This window comes from Mastacembelus armatus, chromosome 16, assembly GCF_900324485.2.
Source record: "Mastacembelus armatus chromosome 16, fMasArm1.2, whole genome shotgun sequence".
Classification (NCBI taxonomy): domain Eukaryota; kingdom Metazoa; phylum Chordata; class Actinopteri; order Synbranchiformes; family Mastacembelidae; genus Mastacembelus; species Mastacembelus armatus.
The window spans coordinates 2,567,739-2,586,809 of NC_046648.1; the positions used below are offsets into that span (position 1 = coordinate 2,567,739).

General features: G+C 38.2%; 2 protein-coding genes across 7 annotated transcripts; one reads left to right on the forward strand and one right to left on the reverse strand.

The window, feature by feature from the left end:
- Positions 1-1,054: 1,054 nt before the first annotated feature.
- LOC113122372 (protein NDRG1-like) lies at positions 1,055-4,573 on the reverse strand. Its single transcript, XM_026293670.1, has 12 exons — positions 4,523-4,573; positions 4,172-4,277; positions 3,667-3,787; positions 3,457-3,519; positions 3,285-3,345; positions 2,709-2,795; positions 2,427-2,483; positions 2,023-2,189; positions 1,798-1,897; positions 1,636-1,671; positions 1,482-1,533; positions 1,055-1,287 (listed from the first exon to the last, which is right to left on the reverse strand). Exons 1-12 carry the CDS (start codon positions 4,571-4,573, stop codon positions 1,055-1,057), a joined length of 1,134 nt encoding a protein of 377 aa, XP_026149455.1.
- Positions 4,574-10,130: 5,557 nt separating this feature from the next.
- Positions 10,131-18,889, forward strand: LOC113122596 (protein tyrosine phosphatase type IVA 3). 6 transcript variants are annotated; one of them, XM_026294049.1, is made up of 8 exons: positions 11,371-11,768; positions 14,000-14,256; positions 14,520-14,561; positions 15,496-15,633; positions 15,823-15,915; positions 16,014-16,144; positions 16,299-16,373; positions 16,918-18,889. In XM_026294049.1, the coding sequence occupies exons 4-8, from the start codon at positions 15,514-15,516 to the stop codon at positions 17,033-17,035; spliced, it is 537 nt and encodes a 178-aa protein (XP_026149834.1). In that variant the 5' UTR covers positions 11,371-11,768; positions 14,000-14,256; positions 14,520-14,561; positions 15,496-15,513; the 3' UTR covers positions 17,036-18,889. The 6 variants fall into 6 exon arrangements, with proteins under 6 accessions (XP_033181513.1, XP_026149834.1, XP_026149833.1 ...); XM_033325622.1 differs by lacking the exon at positions 11,371-11,768 and adding an exon at positions 10,131-10,270 and having other exon boundaries at positions 14,000-14,561; XM_026294048.1 differs by lacking the exon at positions 14,520-14,561 and having other exon boundaries at positions 11,375-11,768.
- The last annotated feature ends 182 nt before the right edge of the window (positions 18,890-19,071 follow it).

Sequence of the window (19,071 nt, forward strand, 5' to 3'; positions counted from 1 at the left end):
GAGAAAAAGACAATAAGAAGGTTATAGAGCTCCATCTAGTGGAAGAACATCTATCTATCTATCTATCTATCTATCTATCTATCTATCTATCTATCTATCTATCTATCTATCTATCTATCTATCTATCTATCTATCTATCTATCTATCTATCTATCTATCTATAGCAACAGTAAGTGGCAAGTTCCTTAGTGCGGTATCACTGTAAAAATTAAAAAACTTAAGAGATCTTTTCAAATTAAACCAACATTGGAGGTCTCTGTAATAACATTGAAAGTCAAAGAGGTCAAAAGGTTCTGATTTTCATCTACAGCTGAAATAAAATGAGAGCCAACCACAAACATACAGTGAAATGACATTGTTTAATAACTGAGACTTACATGAATGTTTTAATGACTAGACTGAATGTAACATGTCTTTGCAGTAATAATACAGTTTGGTTATACACAGAATTCCCACATTATGTTCATACACATTCCTGCAATGAATAATACACAGCTGTCACCATTGCATATAATCAATACACATTCCTACAGTCATGAACATCCAGTTTTCACACTTATAATAACTGTTACCTTTACATATTGATTATACTCATTATGCATTAGACCACATATCCACAATATCTTAATGTTTCTATTGTCAGAGATTACATTTAAGCTTTAATGTTATCCACATGCAGCGTATATAAAGACTATAGATCGGTGGCAGAAGGGAGAAAGGGATAAGAAAGGAAAACAGTGAACAGTGAAACGGTGAAGAAAGATACAGAGGTAGAGATATGCAGTAAACAGTTCAAGGTAGGATAGTCTGCAGAAAGGATGAGGCTGAGAGTAGAGGAAGAGTGCCAAGGTAGTGATGTGAAAAAAGCTAGTTAAATTAATGAATGAATAAATACAGACGCAGTGGGACGGAGAGGGCAAAGAGAGGTATGTAACAAGGTCACATGGACGTGCTAGGCTGCATCTTTTCTGCTAGATACAGTGCATATGAAAGGGCATGACAGATTAAAGATACAGTATAATGAGGTATGATTTGATTTAGGATTGAGCACGCTTCAGCATGCCACTTCAGTGGACTTTGAGATGCTCTGGTCCGCGTTACTGTTCGAAGTATTCTTCATGGAGACTTCAGTGTGCAAACGCCCATGCTTCTCCTCTGAGGTGTGCGAGTGTGCTCGGCCACGTTGCAGCTCATTGGTGTGTGCACGGCTCCGGGAGCCATCAAAGGACGAGATACTGGAGCCGGAGGTTGTCCGTGAGCGAAGCCTTGTCATGCTGGCACTGGACACTGGGAACAGAAGAAAGCTACTTTTTATTAAACATTTAATGATGTTAAAAAGCTTAAAGCTTAAATGTTTGAAATCAAAAGCTAAAAAAACTGGACCTATGTAATGAAAAAGGTGTTTCACCTACAGAGACTAAAATCTCTTCAGAAGTAATTGTTCTAATTTAAGATTAACATAGTTTAAAATAGGGACTTACAGTATCCCATGCCTTGGATAAAATATTTCAAGGCTTCAATCACTTTGGCTGGCTGTGGAGAGAAAGACAAAGATATAATATATAACATATGAAATATAAAATGCATTTCTCACCAGAGGAGCAACAGAGGAGCTAATAAAATGCATCAGCATACCTGATCCACCTGAGGAAGGCCTCCACAGTCTGCCATCTAGAAGAGCAAATCATAAACAGGTGTAGGCTTCAGTCTGCTGTCAAAAACTACACACGATTTTTTTTTTTTTTGGAACACTTTGGTTGTTTTCTTAATTTTTTAATCAGTCTATCGCCCGCTTACCTTGAGCAGTGTGGTTTTGTTGGGGTTGAGTTTGGAATTGCAGTCAACTACGGCCTCCACAGCTGGAGAGCTGTCTCCTACAAGCAGCAGAGTGGAGCACCTATGAACCAACAGACAAACAGAGAGAATTGGCAGAGAAACTAAGACAGATCTGACACAGCCTGCAAAGACACCAGCACTCTAACTAATAGAGTAGCTACAGGTTGTCACTATGTCCATACTAACTTCAGTGTCCTGACATTGATGTTTCCTCCTGGAACAGGCCTCTCCACCTCCAGAGCACTGCGGTGGTTGTAGGAATGTAAGAACTGACTCACGTTGGACTGGTTCATCGTTGCAGTGATGTGGTGACGGTATGTTGCTATGAGGTCATGGTTTGTCTGGATCTCATCCTGAAAAAAATCAATGTGAAAGACAGATATTCTGTACTTTTCATCCCGTTCCAAATTTTTTAAAATTATATAGTGATTCAACCAGTTCAGATGCACAATTCCAGTGTTGTCATGGTAGCTGAAGCCAACCAATCAATTAATTAATCAATCAATCAACCAATATCTGAATTTCCATTCAGGGATTAATGAAGTTCATTTTATCTCATCAGTCATTGTGAAGAAAATGTGATAACTTACTTTTCCAAACAAATGTGTGATGATGGTGTCTGGGAGAGTGTGGGTCCACTCTGTGAGCTGTTACACACACAAAGCATCAACTCAGTTATAAATAAATGTTAATAAACACCCAATGGAGAACAATCACGAGGGAAAACACTGTTTTCTCTTTTCGTAGTAAAAACTGGGACAAAGGCAGGAATTACTAAAGTCCTCCACAGCAGCTGAAGTTTCAATATCTCACAGAATACATGCTGTCATTGAACATACAAGGTAGGTTTTAAGCACACACATTATGGGTACCTTGTTTGCAACAGTATCCATTAGTCCTTCAGCGTTGGGGTTGATGTTAATCAGCGCTAATCCATCCACCATATCAGGGTGATTCAGCTGTTGATACAGAGAGAGAGAGAGAGAGAGAGAGAGAGAGAGAGAGAGAATGGATTATATGACGTCAACAGTTTAATTAGTTTATTCACAGCTTTGGCAGTTTAATCAATAATGAGTTCACAATATGAGTTTACGACACAGTGCAGCTAACAGGTCATAGCCTTGATTTTTACAGTCATAGGTTTTAATAAATTTTCACCACTGACAACATCTTAAGTCTGAAGGTTTTACAGTGTATTAATAAAACAAAAAATCATATTTAGAGATTTTTTTAATAACATGACTGCTGCTTGAAACTGCAGACCCAACCTCTGGTACAAGACACATCTACTTAGATCTGTGTAATGTTGCATATAAAATGCCATAAAAAGACATCTGTGCTGAAAGGAGGGACCATTAAAAACTTCATATTTTGCAGGCTAAGTGCTGGATTATGTTCTCTCACAGTCTCAAGTTCAAATGTGATTTAGTGAAGGGCTATAAACTCACAGCGAATTTTGCCAGGATGTAGGCTCCTGCTCCAACTCCCAGGCCAATCACACTACGCAACCTGCAATGCACATGGTCAAGAGGTCAGAAGGATAATCAGTAAAACGTCCCAAGTTACTTTAATAGAGAACCCCTTCAGGAGTAGACCTGAGGAGGTTCAGATATGTCATACCGAAAGTGTTTGAGGACAGCAGGTAGGGCCTCAGACAGCTGGTCCATGGATGGGTAGGCATACCTGACAGGTTAAAGGTTAACGAAACCATCAGCAGGTGAGGGATCTTGTCACATGTTACTGTTAAGTTTGCATAATAACAGCATTGAATACAACAAGAATAAAAGGGCTGTAGAACTAAAGACAGAGCAATAGAGACAGTGTACTGACTCAGTAGGCAGAGTCTTTGCTCCTTCATGTTGTCCTGGTGCTTCGACATGACAAACAGGTAAATGTCTGATGATTTCTTGCATGTCCTCATGGTTGAACAAAGTCTCAAAACAGGATTTGTCTACAGGCATGGAAAACAAACATGACATTACTGAACTATTAACTGTATTGTTAGTAGTATTAGGGCTCATTTGCAGGGGCACGGATTTGTTTAAACAGATAAATAGATTAACGTAAAGGTTAAAAAAAACAATCCAGATCTGTCTTCCAAAGATATAGCAAGTGTAGAATATACACTGTTAAAAAATGTAGGTGGCGTGTAAGTGTTTGGAACTATACTCCAAATCATATCATTATAATAAATCAATTATCTGTGATTATTTGCTTGGATGGGAATGTATTTATCTGAGATCTGCTTTCATGAAGGGCTTTACATTTTGTATTCTGCTTCTTTGAATGTTTTTCTATGTGTATATGGGCATATTGTAACATATCTGTAACTTACGGTTCAGTCCAACATCATGAAATGTCAGGATGGCAGGGCGGTTTTCCCTCGCAGTTCCTGTCAAGATGCAGTGGACGGTCCCATACTGAGTCTCTACATGCTCCTCCTGAACAAAAACACAGATCCAGTCATAACCAGCTTATCTAGACCTGCTCATACTCAGTGTCCCCATTGGCCTTATTTTATATCTGCACTTTGAGTGAATTGTGTGGCACAAATAGCCCAAGTAAAATACTGTAGAAGGCATTAAATTATCAGTATCACATAAAATCAACAATTCATCATGAGAAATGTCTTAATTTGTATCAGGATCTAACCTCAAGGTTAACTTCATCTCTCTTTGGTACTTACAGTGACGTGTGGCTCAAACACAGAATCACACTCATTCTCCTCCAGAACCATGGCTGCTGATGCAGAGTAGACCAGGACAGAAATAACGACTTCAGTCAAGGCTAAGTAGACGTCCTGTGTGCACTGTAAATCTTAATTTCTTAACTTCCTGTTTTTTTTTTAAGCAAATTAATATTTCTCCAAATTTGTATTTACGGACTCCTTCAGTCAGAGATCCATATGAGAGCAACGGTGCTGTATGTATGTACGTGACTATTTGTTTGAGCCTGTTTATATATGGTCTGACACTGATCTGTCTCTAAGCCCTAACTCCAACCTGGGTCACACGTGGCCAACTGGCTTCCTTCTGTCTTAATCTGACCTCATGCTGTTGTGTTTCCACAGAGGCTGCATTTGTTAACCAGAACATCTACACTTCAAACATGTCATTTCACTGTGGACTTCTCATGCATCTTAAGATGCTACGGGAGGTCTATACATTTGCCAAGTCTTCACGATTGCTGAAGTTGTGACCATGAAATCTAGAACTTTATTAGACTTTTTCTTATAATTGACTTTAAATAATGTATTATTTCATATGCATATGCATATATGAACCAAGTTCTTGTTATGTCGGTAAATTCGTCTGACTAAATGCTTTTCGTAACAAGCTTGATACTTGGGAACTTCGGTAAAAAATCACAAGTAAAGCTTATGAAGTTATTTTTTTTTTCACTGTAAGATGCATCAGGGGAATCACAGCATCTCCAGCCAAGCCATGAGGTCAGCTGCCTAATCTCAGTGTGCCATCTGTTCCTCACAGCAAAACAGTCTGCTCCCTGTACTTCAGTACCCTTGGCCTTCCGGCTAAAGTAGGATATTACCTTAATTTGGATAATGTCTTTGAACTTGCTTCATGCCACATAGTTAGCACTATGCATAGTTAGCATATGTGGCAGCACTACGACTAAACTGAACTCCTATATGAACTCCAGTGCACTCCACATCACTCGGTTACTGGCTTCATTACACTGGGTCCCTGTTATACTTTATACTGGGTTAGAATTGATTTTTAAAATCCTCCTAAAAACTTTTAAGGCTCTATGCAGTTTGGATCTGCCATATATTAGTGAACTCCTAAATCTAAATCCTACAGATCCTCTGAAAGCATCAAGATCAAGGACTTCTGGTTGTGTCACGTTCAAAATGTAAGACTTGTGATTATCGAGCTTTTCTGTTGTGGCTCCGAGTTTAATGAATAGTCTTTTTGTGGAGGGTAGAGAGACAAACTCAGCTGAGTGTTTTTACTCTCTTCTTAAAAACCTACTCTTGTTTGCTGATGAATGTATGTATGTCTGAATATATATACATACATTCGGTATGTATGTATGTATATACACCCTGCAAAATGTTTAACAGGTTAGTCTACATAGACCTCAATAAAAAGCTACATAGATCAGCCCACACTTACTTGGATATCTCTGCATTTGTTTTTGGAAAAAATATTGTATTTTTTACAAAATCATTGAGAATTGAATATGAGAAGCTAACCAGTGTGAATGTCAATTTATTTTTTAAACTATTGATTGGACTGTCTTAATCAATTTCCTGTCCTTGGAAGAAACAAAGTTTTATTTCCTTATTATCACTGTATTTTACTGCCAAATGGTGATATGAATAGATGAACAGTTAAAGAGGTTTTTGATAAAACATTTTGGGAAATCCAGTAATTGTTGTAAACTGGACACTCAATGCAATTTTTCAAAAAAATTGCAGGTGCAGAGCATCTGATGGAGGCTGTAGATCAGATGGTTTTGTAGTCCAATACTTTTACCTTTCGATCCTAAAAACTACTTGCGATCAACAGCTGTTGTTTCTACAAATAAAATAATGTAAGGGGAAAGGCCAAATATTAACAGATTCTAATTTAGATTGAATGTTTTTTGTTATTATGCATTAGTGTTATATAATGTGTGGTGGGAAAAGATTATTTCATGTAATTGCATATCATTTTCCAAGGGAATTCAATTTGTGAATGACCTGCAGGACATTCTTTACATTGATAAATCTGAACATGCTTATAGTGACTAGACAACAGGTTGCCTGCGGGGCAGACAGGAACAGTTGGCAGAGGGTAAACACTGCAGGCTGTACTGTGACTACCACTGTCCTGCACGTATACAGCCAGAAGAGAGTTGTGTGTACAGCAGGTTTAATCCATTCAGCAGCTGAAGAGCTGAGGTCAGCAGATGGGTCTTGTTCAGCTTCACGTCAGCATGAAGTCATTTATAACATCATACTAACCTTGACTAAGCTAGCCTCATAGCCTATATCACAAACTGACCTGTATCCTGTATGTTGTGATTGAGATCTTTTCATTTAATAGATAATAGTAAACTATTATAAGGTCAAGTTTTCTTTGTATAGCACCTTCAAAGTACACAGATAAAGAAACGCAAGCCAATTGAAGAGACACACAAGAGTACAACTAATACATTTGACAGTGCTGACATCCTGCATGCAATATGTCTGTTTCTTGATTGTCATTATTGTTATTAAACACCCTAAATATTACTGCCCATTTTTATTAAACCTACAGCTGGAATTTCTGTCAGTTCAGAACACACCCATGATTTTGTTAGTCATAAAGCTTGTAAAACAGATAAAAATGAAATTACACCTACCTACACCTGTATATTATAATGAAGACATTCTGCAAATGTATTATAACCATTAGTTATAATAAAATCAATATATTTCTACAGGAAGTAAATGTTTTAAAACCTGGAAAAAAAATCCTTTACTCTGGCTTGGAGTAGATGTTCAATGGCTGCCAAGCCGGTGGCAGAAAGTGCTGAAGAGTCCACTAGGTGGAGTTTAAAGCCAATTCTGTGGAAAAACTGTGAGCTGTCTGCATGAAGAATTTCATCACACTACTTTTGTTTTTCACCTAACAGTGTTTGACATTATTGTTGCTGAGTGTAAAAAAAAAAAAAAGTTCTCTTGTTATAAAGGAAGTCATTGGAAGCATTTTCAGAATAAGATCCCATGTAGGTGTAGCTGTTCCAAAACAGAAGCTATAGAAAGTGAGTTTAACCACCGTCACGTGTGTTGTGGACATTTCGTATCGTGGGTCAGACTAACATATACGGTACATACATAAAACGATGTAGACAATAAACCTGTATTGTCATGCAAATAAGTGGTTGCCATGGTAACCACTTGGTCTGCAGGTGGAGGTCTTGCTGACTCTCAGCTTTCACAACATGCTAATTATACACACAACAGCTGCTGCTGCCTGCCACACGCTGGACTGTGAGTGTGTGTGTGTGTTTGTGTGTGGGTGTGTGTTGGTTTTTATTGTTTGTATGTGTGTGTGAGATGGGGGGGGGTTCCCTGAATAGAAACCTCATTCTGTGAATACGTGCATGTGTGAGAGTTGTCCTGCAAGAGTGTTTCTGAGCATTCAGGCTAAAATATGTGAAGGGGTTTGTAGTGGCACTGGAATTAAACAAAGTGCAGGCTTAAAAGTTTTATTATTTTTTAAAAGCAAAAAAGTAAAGATCCAGTGTATACTTGTAACCCACTGTAATTCTTTCTATATTCATTATCCATGGATTATCATGAGGACAACAACAGTGATATTTTTTCTTACTTTTTCTTATTTTTATAGGCACAAAAAGGAAAAGTATCCAGTTATTCACAAGTGAAAAAAAGATTAAGGACTGTTTGATAATATTTAATATCCTTGAAATCCTCTTGAAATTCTTGAGATTTGTGTTTTGATCCCCACTGAGCCCCAGGTTTGGAACCACTGTAGTAAGTAACAAACATTTGTATTATATTTGTTGAATCATATTATTTTATGTCATACCTATAAAGATTAAAGCTCTTTGCAACACATTAATGCCTCCATCAGGACTGCAGCCAACAGAAACTATAACTGATATGCCATATGCAGTGCTTTGGCACATTTGATCATTATTTGATCCAAGTTATTTAGTCATACTTGAATATCAGCACAGTTCAAAAAGGGAAGTCCCTGAAAGTTTGCCTGATCTACTGCAGAGCTTACTGCTGCTTCTCCACCAATTCTGGCTAATAAGAAGCTCAGTTTCCCAGAATAGTGATGCGCCTGAAACATAGGCATAAAACTGAAATCTGACAGTGTGCAATTATGTGCAATTTAATTTGTTATATTTACTCTTCCTGTGTCAAATGGAGAATGACAGTTTACATTATAAAAGAAAACTGTTGGAAATGACTTTGCTTCCCTTTCATCTCCAGTTTCTTTCTAGTTACTCAGGGAATTTCATAGTATTTCACACTGCTGTATGAGTAGTGTGCCTGAGGGACAGAATTACAAACCGCTCCAGGGGAGGGGACGTACTTTGTAATAGTATATATCAACATGACAAATGGCAAATTGCCTATCCTCCCACTTCAGCCATTCACTGGGAATGAGTGTCCCAGAACCAAACCTTTAAAGATGTCAGTAAGTGTGGATTTATGAAAGATTGACCTCATTTTGGAGTAATCTTCAGATAAACATGGGCTAAAAATAATCATTACCAGATTTAATTCCTCTGCAATATAAGAACTAAGTAGAATTTATATTAATAGAAGTTGTAGCCAGCAGTTCAAAAGACATTGTAGCAGTAATATTGGCAGTGGAAGGCATTATAGTGGAGTAATAACAGTTATAATTACTCTTAAATGCATATTTGTGTTATATATCTTCTGATTATACTAACCCTAGGTCACCCCTTATGTACTGTAGACTGTATTCGTGAAACACAAATAAAACAGAGTGAGACAAGAAGCTAATGAGGTAGCTTAGAGCTTGTGGATGGTTTATACAGCATCATCTACTGCAATATTGCATGAACTGCTTGGAACAGCAGAATTTAGTTCAGTAATAATGACTGGTGTGTGTGTGATGACCGACTCAAACACTGGCTCCAGCATCTGTTACTTCTCATGTTTTTAGCCTTAGAGACAGTGATATTTATTCATAACAGAATGGCTTATGTTTTAGTACGTTCTCTTTCTTGACAGGGGAGCGATGAATGAATCTCCTTTTATTAAAGAGTTCAAACACAACACAATACGTAAATGTTAAACTGAAAAACTCTTCCACTGCAGATACACACACACTGACAAGATATGAAATGAAGGATATGTTTGGCTTGACTGAGGATGACGTGACATAAAGCTACATGATAATATTATTTAGCCGTGCTATCACTAATTCAATGAAGAGCTGTAATGCTGAAAGGCTGTTTATGAGAAAACAAGGCAATACAATATCTCTGTGAATAGTCACATTTTTGTTCGACTCTGACAAGCAGTCAATGCATAAAGATTCGCAATTACCATGATCATGGCCTTCAGCAGCGCTCGCTTCATAAATATAAGGCTTGAAAACTTCCTTGACATTTAGTTGTAGCTGTGATAAATGGATTCAGTGCTGAAGTCTTTGCAGGTCACCTTTTTGCTTTCATAAAACTGGGAGAAAGGCCACAGTCGGCATCCAAAGTGTCCTTTAGGCTTCTCAAAAAGCGCATGACTGCCAGCTGAGGGTTGACCTACAAGGCGTCAGCTCACATTTCCAGAAACCATTGCAGCAACCATGTTTAGGCTTGTGCTGCATCAAAACAGATGGTCACACTGTAGCTGACTGTTCCACAGGAGGATCAGATTGAGGAAACACTGAGAGGAAGAGAATGCGGAGCTGGAAAAAAATAGGTGGAGGTGCCAAGATTTCAGGTGCTCTGTATATTTTATTGATAACACAATATTTAATATAGTTCAAATCCCGAATGTCTCACATAAGAAGTCTGGACCAAAGTTCTGTTTGTAGTTTTGATACTGATTTGGTTAGATCCTGATTTCTTTTTCTTTTCTTCTGTCTGAAGACCTTTATCTGTCTGTCACTCTGTGCTTGGAGCCTGCTAATCACCACCTGTGCTTATATTTATGCTTGTTATCAGAATAAAAAAGGCAACTTGTCACCATAGTGAAAATAGGATGGGAAAACACCAGCACATAGATAATGACACAGCAGCCAAACTACAAGGCATACAACACAGTAAACTACTTCATGGCTATAAACTGCAGCCATTATCACGAATATCCAAGTTATAATGTGATGAAGTGAAAACTAATTTTAGGGGGTAAGATGTGATTTATGCGTGTGTGCGGGTAAACAGTCACGTTCACCTTGACTCAAAGTGATTGATGGTGAGGTGGGGCCCCCGTATGTTCTGCTTTAAACAGTCTGTGCCTGTGACTGCCTTGTGACGCTGGACTCACATACACACAGCTTAAACAGGAAGCTGAAAACCACAACATGCTAGAGTCTGCCTCCACGCTTGGTACCTTAGAAGATGTCCTGTTTTAACTCCGTCTCATATTTGGACAAACACTTGGACTCGGGCTCTGGCAGCAAAACAGTCACTTCGCACAGTATTTGAGTTGCAGTAAAACAAACAACACAGCGCTATTGTCAGGTCTTGAGAAAGTTAATTCCAAAGGTTTAACTTGTCCAGTGTGTGTGGTTGCTCAAAGACCATCTATTTTTAGTAGGCTCAGGGAGGGGAAGTGGGGGGGGGGGAAGATAAGGTCCAGATATACATGTCACAGCAAGAAAAGTTCAGGAGACTAACAGTTACACAAATTCGTTAAATATGGATCTGCATTTATTTCACTTGTCATGCGTGAGAACATGAGACTTTTATGACCGAACTGTCTAATCATCTGCATATAGGAACAGAGGGGAGAGGAGGGAACAGCACCTCTTCTTTACCCACCAAGTGTCTACTGGAAGAGGGGAGGGAAACAGGAGTTGATGAAGAGGAAGAGGAGGGGGGGTACAGCTCTTCTCCTCTCTCTCTCTTAAGAGCATTAACTCTGGAGTGTTCTGGTGGTGACAGGGCTGTCAGGGTCAGATGGCTGCTCAGCCTGATTAGACCAGCTCACAGGAGCTCCTCGGTCCAGCACACTGAGCTGCAACAGACAGGTAGAGCTATAAACTGGCACAGACAGTGCACCGCAGCGGCAGGCAAGGAGGGACGGGGTGACGTGGACAGATCAGTGGGCCAAAACAGGTTGTCACAGAAAGACATCACTTTCTGCTGCTCACAACCAGCTGCTCCAGCTTTGCAGTAGCAGAGGAAGCCTGATAATAAGCAGACTTCACTGTGGGACAGAGTCAGAAGAGCTGATGTGAAGTCTCTGTTTGGAGATGACATTGGAGAGCTAAGCGGTAAGGACACTCATTTATTACTGTAGATACCTACATTTGCTTTTGTTCACGGTTCTTGTTGCTGTTACAACAGGTTTCAGAACTTTTAAGAGCAGTAACTGGAAGTGACAGAAAATGATTGTAGACACAATTAAAGAGAATTTCCACATTCCAGAAATTCATGTCTGCTGCTCGAGATATTCTAGATTATCACAGACCAGAAGAAGAGGACGAGGTGTACGTGCAATACAGACTGTTGTTAGCACAAAAATGCGATGTGTCATAGAATCAGTTGCTAGTATAGATACAGCTATAAATACAGCTGCAGGTATTCAGTGTCTACATGGGTTTACTATAACCGGCAGTCAGCTGGTTGCTCTCAAAGTGTTGTACATTTGCTGCTGCTGCTTCTGCAGGGCTGTCAGTCAGTCAGTTTCTCAGCTGTAGCCAAGTTTTCCACTGAGGTAAGAGAGAGGCTATATAGTCTTACAGAAATATTTCTGATTTAGGCAAACAGCCCACATTCTTTTCCAGAGTGACTTTTGATTGGAGCTGTAAGGGAAAATCTCCTGTAGGTGTGTGTGTATTGGATAACCGTGTAAAGGGGTGAAAGTACCGTAACAGATTTAAAGTGATTTGACACTACTCCTGACCTTCCCAGCACTTTTCTACTAAAAGCTGACTATGTTTTATCGACCCTGGCAATGCAGATACTGTGGAAAAGTTTGGCAAAGCAACACAACTCTGAAATAATATTGAGATCCATATTTAACTTCTTTGAGTCCCGACTCAGACCGTGACAGGGAAACAGCCAGGCAGCCAGACGACCAACTAGGGAAGAACCTGTTTTCACAAAACAAACTGTGCCTCAAGGTAACAGGGAAAATCAGCTGTACACTTTTAACTGGAATTACAGTTTTGGTGTAGCCATTTCCCTCATGCTCCTTTATACTTTTGTATGTTGATTATAGTCAGTCTGCTTTTTATGTGAGCCTGAAGTGACTGCAGTGCTTCGGAGGGGATTGTATTTGATTCGTTATTATACCTGATTTCTCAGTTTCAGTGCTTTTCCTTGTCTGTGACAGGGTCTTTTGCTTTAGAAATTAGTTTTTATCCTCTTTGTATTTTTGTTGTGTTCGGGTCACACAAGGCTTTAAAAACAGAAATGAAGTCTCAAAAAACTCTAGGTGGAAATTAATTCATCTCATTCCTGATTCAGAGTAACACAGGATAAACTGCTAATTATAGATAGTCAACCACCTGGAATAGACTACACTCTTCTGGAAGAGTGGGTAAGCCAGTGATTATGAAGCGTATGTGCTTGTGTCTGTGTATTGTTAGAGCTGAGGTGAAGAGGTGACCACGGATTACCCAGACTGCCTCTGGGCTTTCCCTGGTTGTTTGTGTGAATGTTTGGGCGCATGAGTGGGTAGAGGGTTACATGCTATCGTACTCACTTTTGAGGAAATGACACAGTCATTTTCACAGCACTGCCATCTCTCAGTTGATCAGAACTTTGTATGTACTAAATGGAGCAAATGTCAATTTTCAAAAAATATTTTGATCCAGTAGGTCATGCAATTGGAGATCAGGTGGCTTAATAAAAGGCAAATTCAGACAAATAGTAAGAAGGTGAAATAGACTATTGCTTTTTAGATTTTGTTGTAGTTTTTTTTTCTCAGACCAAATTTAATTTTGTTGATAGTGCACAGACTAATGCAATATCATTTTTCATATTTTCTCAGCTCAGCTCCACTATATCGTATATTACATTTTCTAGCTGATCTGTCACCTGTTGTCCTGCTTTCTTACCCATGTATTAGAGACAATTTTGTACATGTTCATTCAAGTAATTTCTTACCTACTATCAGTCTGCTCAGACAAAATAGAATCAGAGGTTTGCTGAAAACAGTATTCGTGGTGTCGTCTACTCTCTGTGTGAAGTGTAAGTGATGATGAGACAGAATGTGTCTCATCATCAATATATAGGGGAAAGCATGTATGTATCCTACACAGTGACTTCAGTAGAAGCATTTAAAATCTGTAGATGTGTAGATGTTCATGTGTGCGTACATTATCTAATCGGTGACCTCCAGCTGACCTTTAGGAAACAGATGATAATGGGTATATTTGTTAATTTAATATGGTCAAATTAGCTGATGTAGTTTCTGGACCCCTGAAATAAATGCTGAATTGTTCTTTGTACAAAATGCTTAACCGATTTATTCTATTCTGTATGTTTATAACTTTAGACCCTCTGGTTGATGGAGTTTGTGCGGCGGAGTGGTGACTACTGCCATGCCCAACACATTTAGAGCATATCTGCGATGAAGCTGCACTATGCAGACTTGGGTCTCTGAACCCTAAAAGACCATCAGCCTTTGCCCTCTGAACCAGCCAGCTCATGGGGTAACAAGTGACGTCTTGACACTGAAAGCTAACGGGAGAGAAAGAAAGAACGCGAGAGCTACTGAGAGAAGAGAAAGAGAAGGACTGGAAAATCAGAGAGGTAAAAACAGAGATGATACAAAGGGACACAGTGTAGCCTCCTGGACTATAACACACACCGAACTGATGGGGTAAGACATTCAAGACAACAGGACCTCAGATTTGGGAAAAAATTTAAAGAGCTATAACGAGGAGGTTGCGCAACAGAAAGGAAGTCCAGAATATCCTGGAGAACTGATATAAAGTGAAAGTGAATACAAAACAGCTAAACTGCTTGTTGGTTCTACTCAAACATTTAACAAGAGACACGTTGCATCTTTTCAGGCTGGGATCAGCTCGTGGCTGCAAGAAGACGTCTCTTCTTGGGTTTGTGGCTGCAGCCCCGAGCCTCACACAGACTTCTTTATTTATAGCAAACAAGGTTACACAATAGTTACACAGAAGACCTTTAACATATACTTCGTTCGCCTTAGAAACAAGGAAACTGGCTTTTGTCCTTATAGATTCATGAAGTTCAAACAGGGGACACTTGGTGTCACAAGTTCCTTGCCCCCAGAGCGGGTCTGTTTCACTTCCTAAACGCATACATTCTTACAACATATGCACAACTGACATGTGTTGAGCTGTCAACATTCAAAGCAGTCAAAAGTTCAATGTCTCAACAAGATCACATGTACATTTACTTATAGCAGTGAATAAATTCTATGATAAACAATTTAGACTTTTGATCCTAACACTGCTACTGGAGCTAAAGGTGAGGGGTGACTGGTCACCAGATCTTCACTAAATATAGTGAAGCATGTGTTATGGTGTTCCATACATCACTGGACATAGGAACATGTGGCAGTTTATTTTAGGTTAGAAATACATCAACATGCACATTTCGTGATTTTTCATGTCAATAATAAAATAGATGAATTGTTTTTCTTCAACTTATGTAAATAAGGGATTGACGCAGCGATTCTGTTAAAACAGGTGCTGATAAGGCAACAAACATGCACAAAATGATGATACTTTATAGGCAACAATCAAGACAAATATAGAGAAATTTGCATGTTGTGTAAAACATATTTAATATTTTAATGTTTGTCACTTTGTTGCATGTAGTTAGAGCTTACTGATTTTTTTATCAACTTTGTATGGATAGTTGTTTTGGAAAGTCATTTTCAGAGGCTCATAAATGTGCATTTAATGTAGCTCATGTTTGAAATCATGCTAACTGAAGTTGTAAACATTACTTATTACTTATTTCTCCCTGACACTGGGTTTACGACTAACAACTAACTGCTAACACATAAAGGTTAGAGGTCATCCTGGAATGCCAAAGGTCAGACCGGCCACCATGAACCGTCCAGCTCCGGTCGAACTGTGCCACAAGAATATGAGATTCCTCATCACACACAACCCCACAGACAGCACGCTCAGCTCCTTCATAGAGGTAAGGAACGTGTGTGTTAGTGCACTCAAAGAACTTCATGAAGATAAAATACATGTTCACATATAAACACGGCTGATATAAAGACTATACGCATTGTTTACCCTGATGATGGCTTGTAAACCTAAACAACTAATAGTCATAAATGTCACTGATTCTGTGTTTTTCCTCTACCACTGCTGTCCCGCCCAGGACCTGAAGCGATATGGTGCCACCACTGTGGTTCGGGTTTGTGACATTACTTACGACAAAACTCCGCTTGAGAAAGATGGCATTACTGTGGTGGTGAGGATACTACAAACACACACACACACACAATTTACACTCTAAATCAATCATGCTGTGACAAATTATAGTGTGAGAGGTGTTCTCCCCCCCTTCAGGATTGGCCCTTTGATGATGGAGCCCCACCCCCCAGTAAGCTTGTTGATGATTGGCTGAGTCTCCTGAAGAGGAAGTTTCAGGAGGATCCAGGATGCTGCGTGGCTGTTCACTGTGTGGCTGGACTAGGAAGGTGCTGTAGGACACAGGGCAAAAAACATATGCACACACCATTGTATGAAGTGACCCAAAACACACACACACACACGCAGATACACACACTCTAAATATTTTCTTTTTCTCAGGCTTGGATATGAGTGTGTTTGTGTGTTTGTGCATTGATTCAGGGCTCCTGTCCTGGTTGCACTGGCTCTAATAGAGAGTGGGATGAAGTATGAAGATGCTATTCAACTTATCAGGCAGTAAGTACATTTCTATACTTCATCCTGTGTATTTGTTATCATGCAGATACAACAATATACCAGTAAGTAAAATAATTTGTGCAATAAATACATATATTTAGCATGAAGCATTTCAAATTGATATTTTAGCAATAAGAAACATTGTGTAATATGTAAAGACAGCATAACATTAAGGATTATATAGCACAAACAATTTACACACGTCATAAAAATACAAATGTCCTTTCTGTAATTCTTCTCAATCTTTCGCTTGTTTATTCTAGATGTTAATATTAGATATTCTGTCTAAGACCTTTGAATCTGTTTATATATACACAGGAACAAAAAAAAACACTGATGAGGATGTTTAGTTAGCTGTCAGACTACTATGTAAACACACTGTGTTGATACTGAAAATTTATTTTTAATGTATTAGTAAGAGATTAACATTTCTTATGATAAATCTATTAACTTGTATTGTATTGTGTATACAGAAGCTGTTATTTGCAGCATTTTAAAATGTAACACTTCAACCAAATAAGGTTTATGTGTTTGTACATTTTAGGAAGCGTCGTGGGGCCATCAACAGTAAACAGCTAACGTACCTGGAGAAATATCGATCCAAGCACAGACTCCGCTTCAAAGATTCTCACACACACAAGAACAAGTGTTGCATGATGTGAACACACACCAACTCGAACATCTTACACCCCTCAGCAAATGCTCTCAGGAATCCAACCATAAAAGCCTTATGTCATTGTCACAAACATTAAAAAAATATACCAGCATCATTAGCCCATGTGTACCCTGGGAATTTTTTTAATCTTTTTACAACAATGTCATCTTTGTTTTCATGTTTGTAATGATTTCTTGTCTTGAAGCATATTTTATTTGCATGTTTGTTTCATAGTTTATAGACAAGAAAAATGTGAAAGATGGATGAGGGACAGAAAATCACATAAAAAATGAAGTTTTGTAGATAACTGCTGAAACATATCTGCAATATTATAGTTCTGGAGAACACACAAAAATGAACCAAGGACAGTAGGCTTACCAATCACATTCTAAATTTCAACAAATCAATTTTGTGATGCACCTAAACCTATTTGGTGTAGGATAAACTGATGTATTGGCCTTCAAGACCTCTTACATCATAGATATTTTGTGGAATACCACATTTGAATTATCATTATTCTGTATAAATTTGTTATATATATTTAAACATAGCCATAATAAAGATATAGATTTTTATGCTGTATTTCTGTACATGTTTTTTGAGATTGTTTAATGGCATGAAAACCCCCCACAAACTAAATCATAGCACTCTGAAACACAGGAATAAGATTATTTTAGTAGCTCGCTGTTTTTATTGTTAGTGTAAGCACTCTAAATTGACTTTTACATTATTGCTGTTGCTGTCGTTCTCTGTGAACTTGGCGATACAAGTGTTCTTTTTCAATCCACATTTTGTCTGCAACCATTTACAAAAACATCAGCATCTACATTGCTTCCTGAATCATTTTGGTAAACGCTGAGGTTTAATTTGTTTGTGGCACAATCACTGGTTTAATTTTCATAGATTGTGTTCAAATAATGTGTTTGCCTATGTGCATATTATACTGTTTACTGACACACACAGAAGGAAACTGATTAACAGAAGCTGATTTCAAGCAGGATGAATTAAAAAATAAAAAAAAAATAAATTAAATGAATTACATTAAACAATAACCAAGAGATGTAAATAAAATGAAATTAGGGCTTTTATTGATCACTTCCTTCTTTAAGACAGGGTGAAGCACTGACTCACAAATGCACAAAAGACATAAAATCATTACTTTTATTGCAAATATTTTTTCTAATCATATGTTCAGAGAGGATTGCCATCAGTTGATGACACTGACTCCCAATCTTTCAGTATTTATCCCAGTCCACTTTTGGCCTGATATGTTGATAAACTGAGATATTGTTCTCTTTCTGTCACAAATAGGGTCTATTGTGCATCATGACATCTTGTAGGCTACAGGATCTGCTGTGTTTTTGTGGGGGCTGGAGTTTTCATTTATACTGAATTTGAATGATACATGTAAAACAAATACTTTTGACATGTCTTTCATTTTTTTGAAAATGCGTAATATTTTTGTTAATGATCGAGTATGCACTATAGTAGGTAGCTCAGTGCAGTCCCTTCATCATCCATGTTCAGGATGAATCTCTTCATCCTGGACTGAGATAGAAAAGAGCATAGGGTGTAAAAGTGAAGACAGTAGAGCTTTGGAAAAGAGCATGGGATTATTATTTAACATGAAATCATAACTTCAATCATAACAAGTAACATTTACAGTTTGGTCTACTTGTTTATATGATGCGTGTGCGTGTGTTTATTTCAATGTGTGTGTGTGTGTGTGTGTTTGCTAGCGTTTAGCTATTGTTGATCACTGGACTGGCCTGAGCTAACACTTTTTTAATGTAAAAACAAAAGCTGTAAATGTCTGTAAATTCTGGCATTCTTTAATAAAGGTTGTGTCATTGCCCCTGTATGTTGTCTATACTACAAATATTCATACTTTGACCATAAAATTAATCTCATCTCAGCAAAAATACTTAGCAGCACATCCAAATTTTTGACCATATAATTTAACTTAACTTTTTATAACTTTTCTCAGGTATTAGACATTTTAGCCAGTTGCCTATAAACAGTAATTTTTCATTACAGTATTTG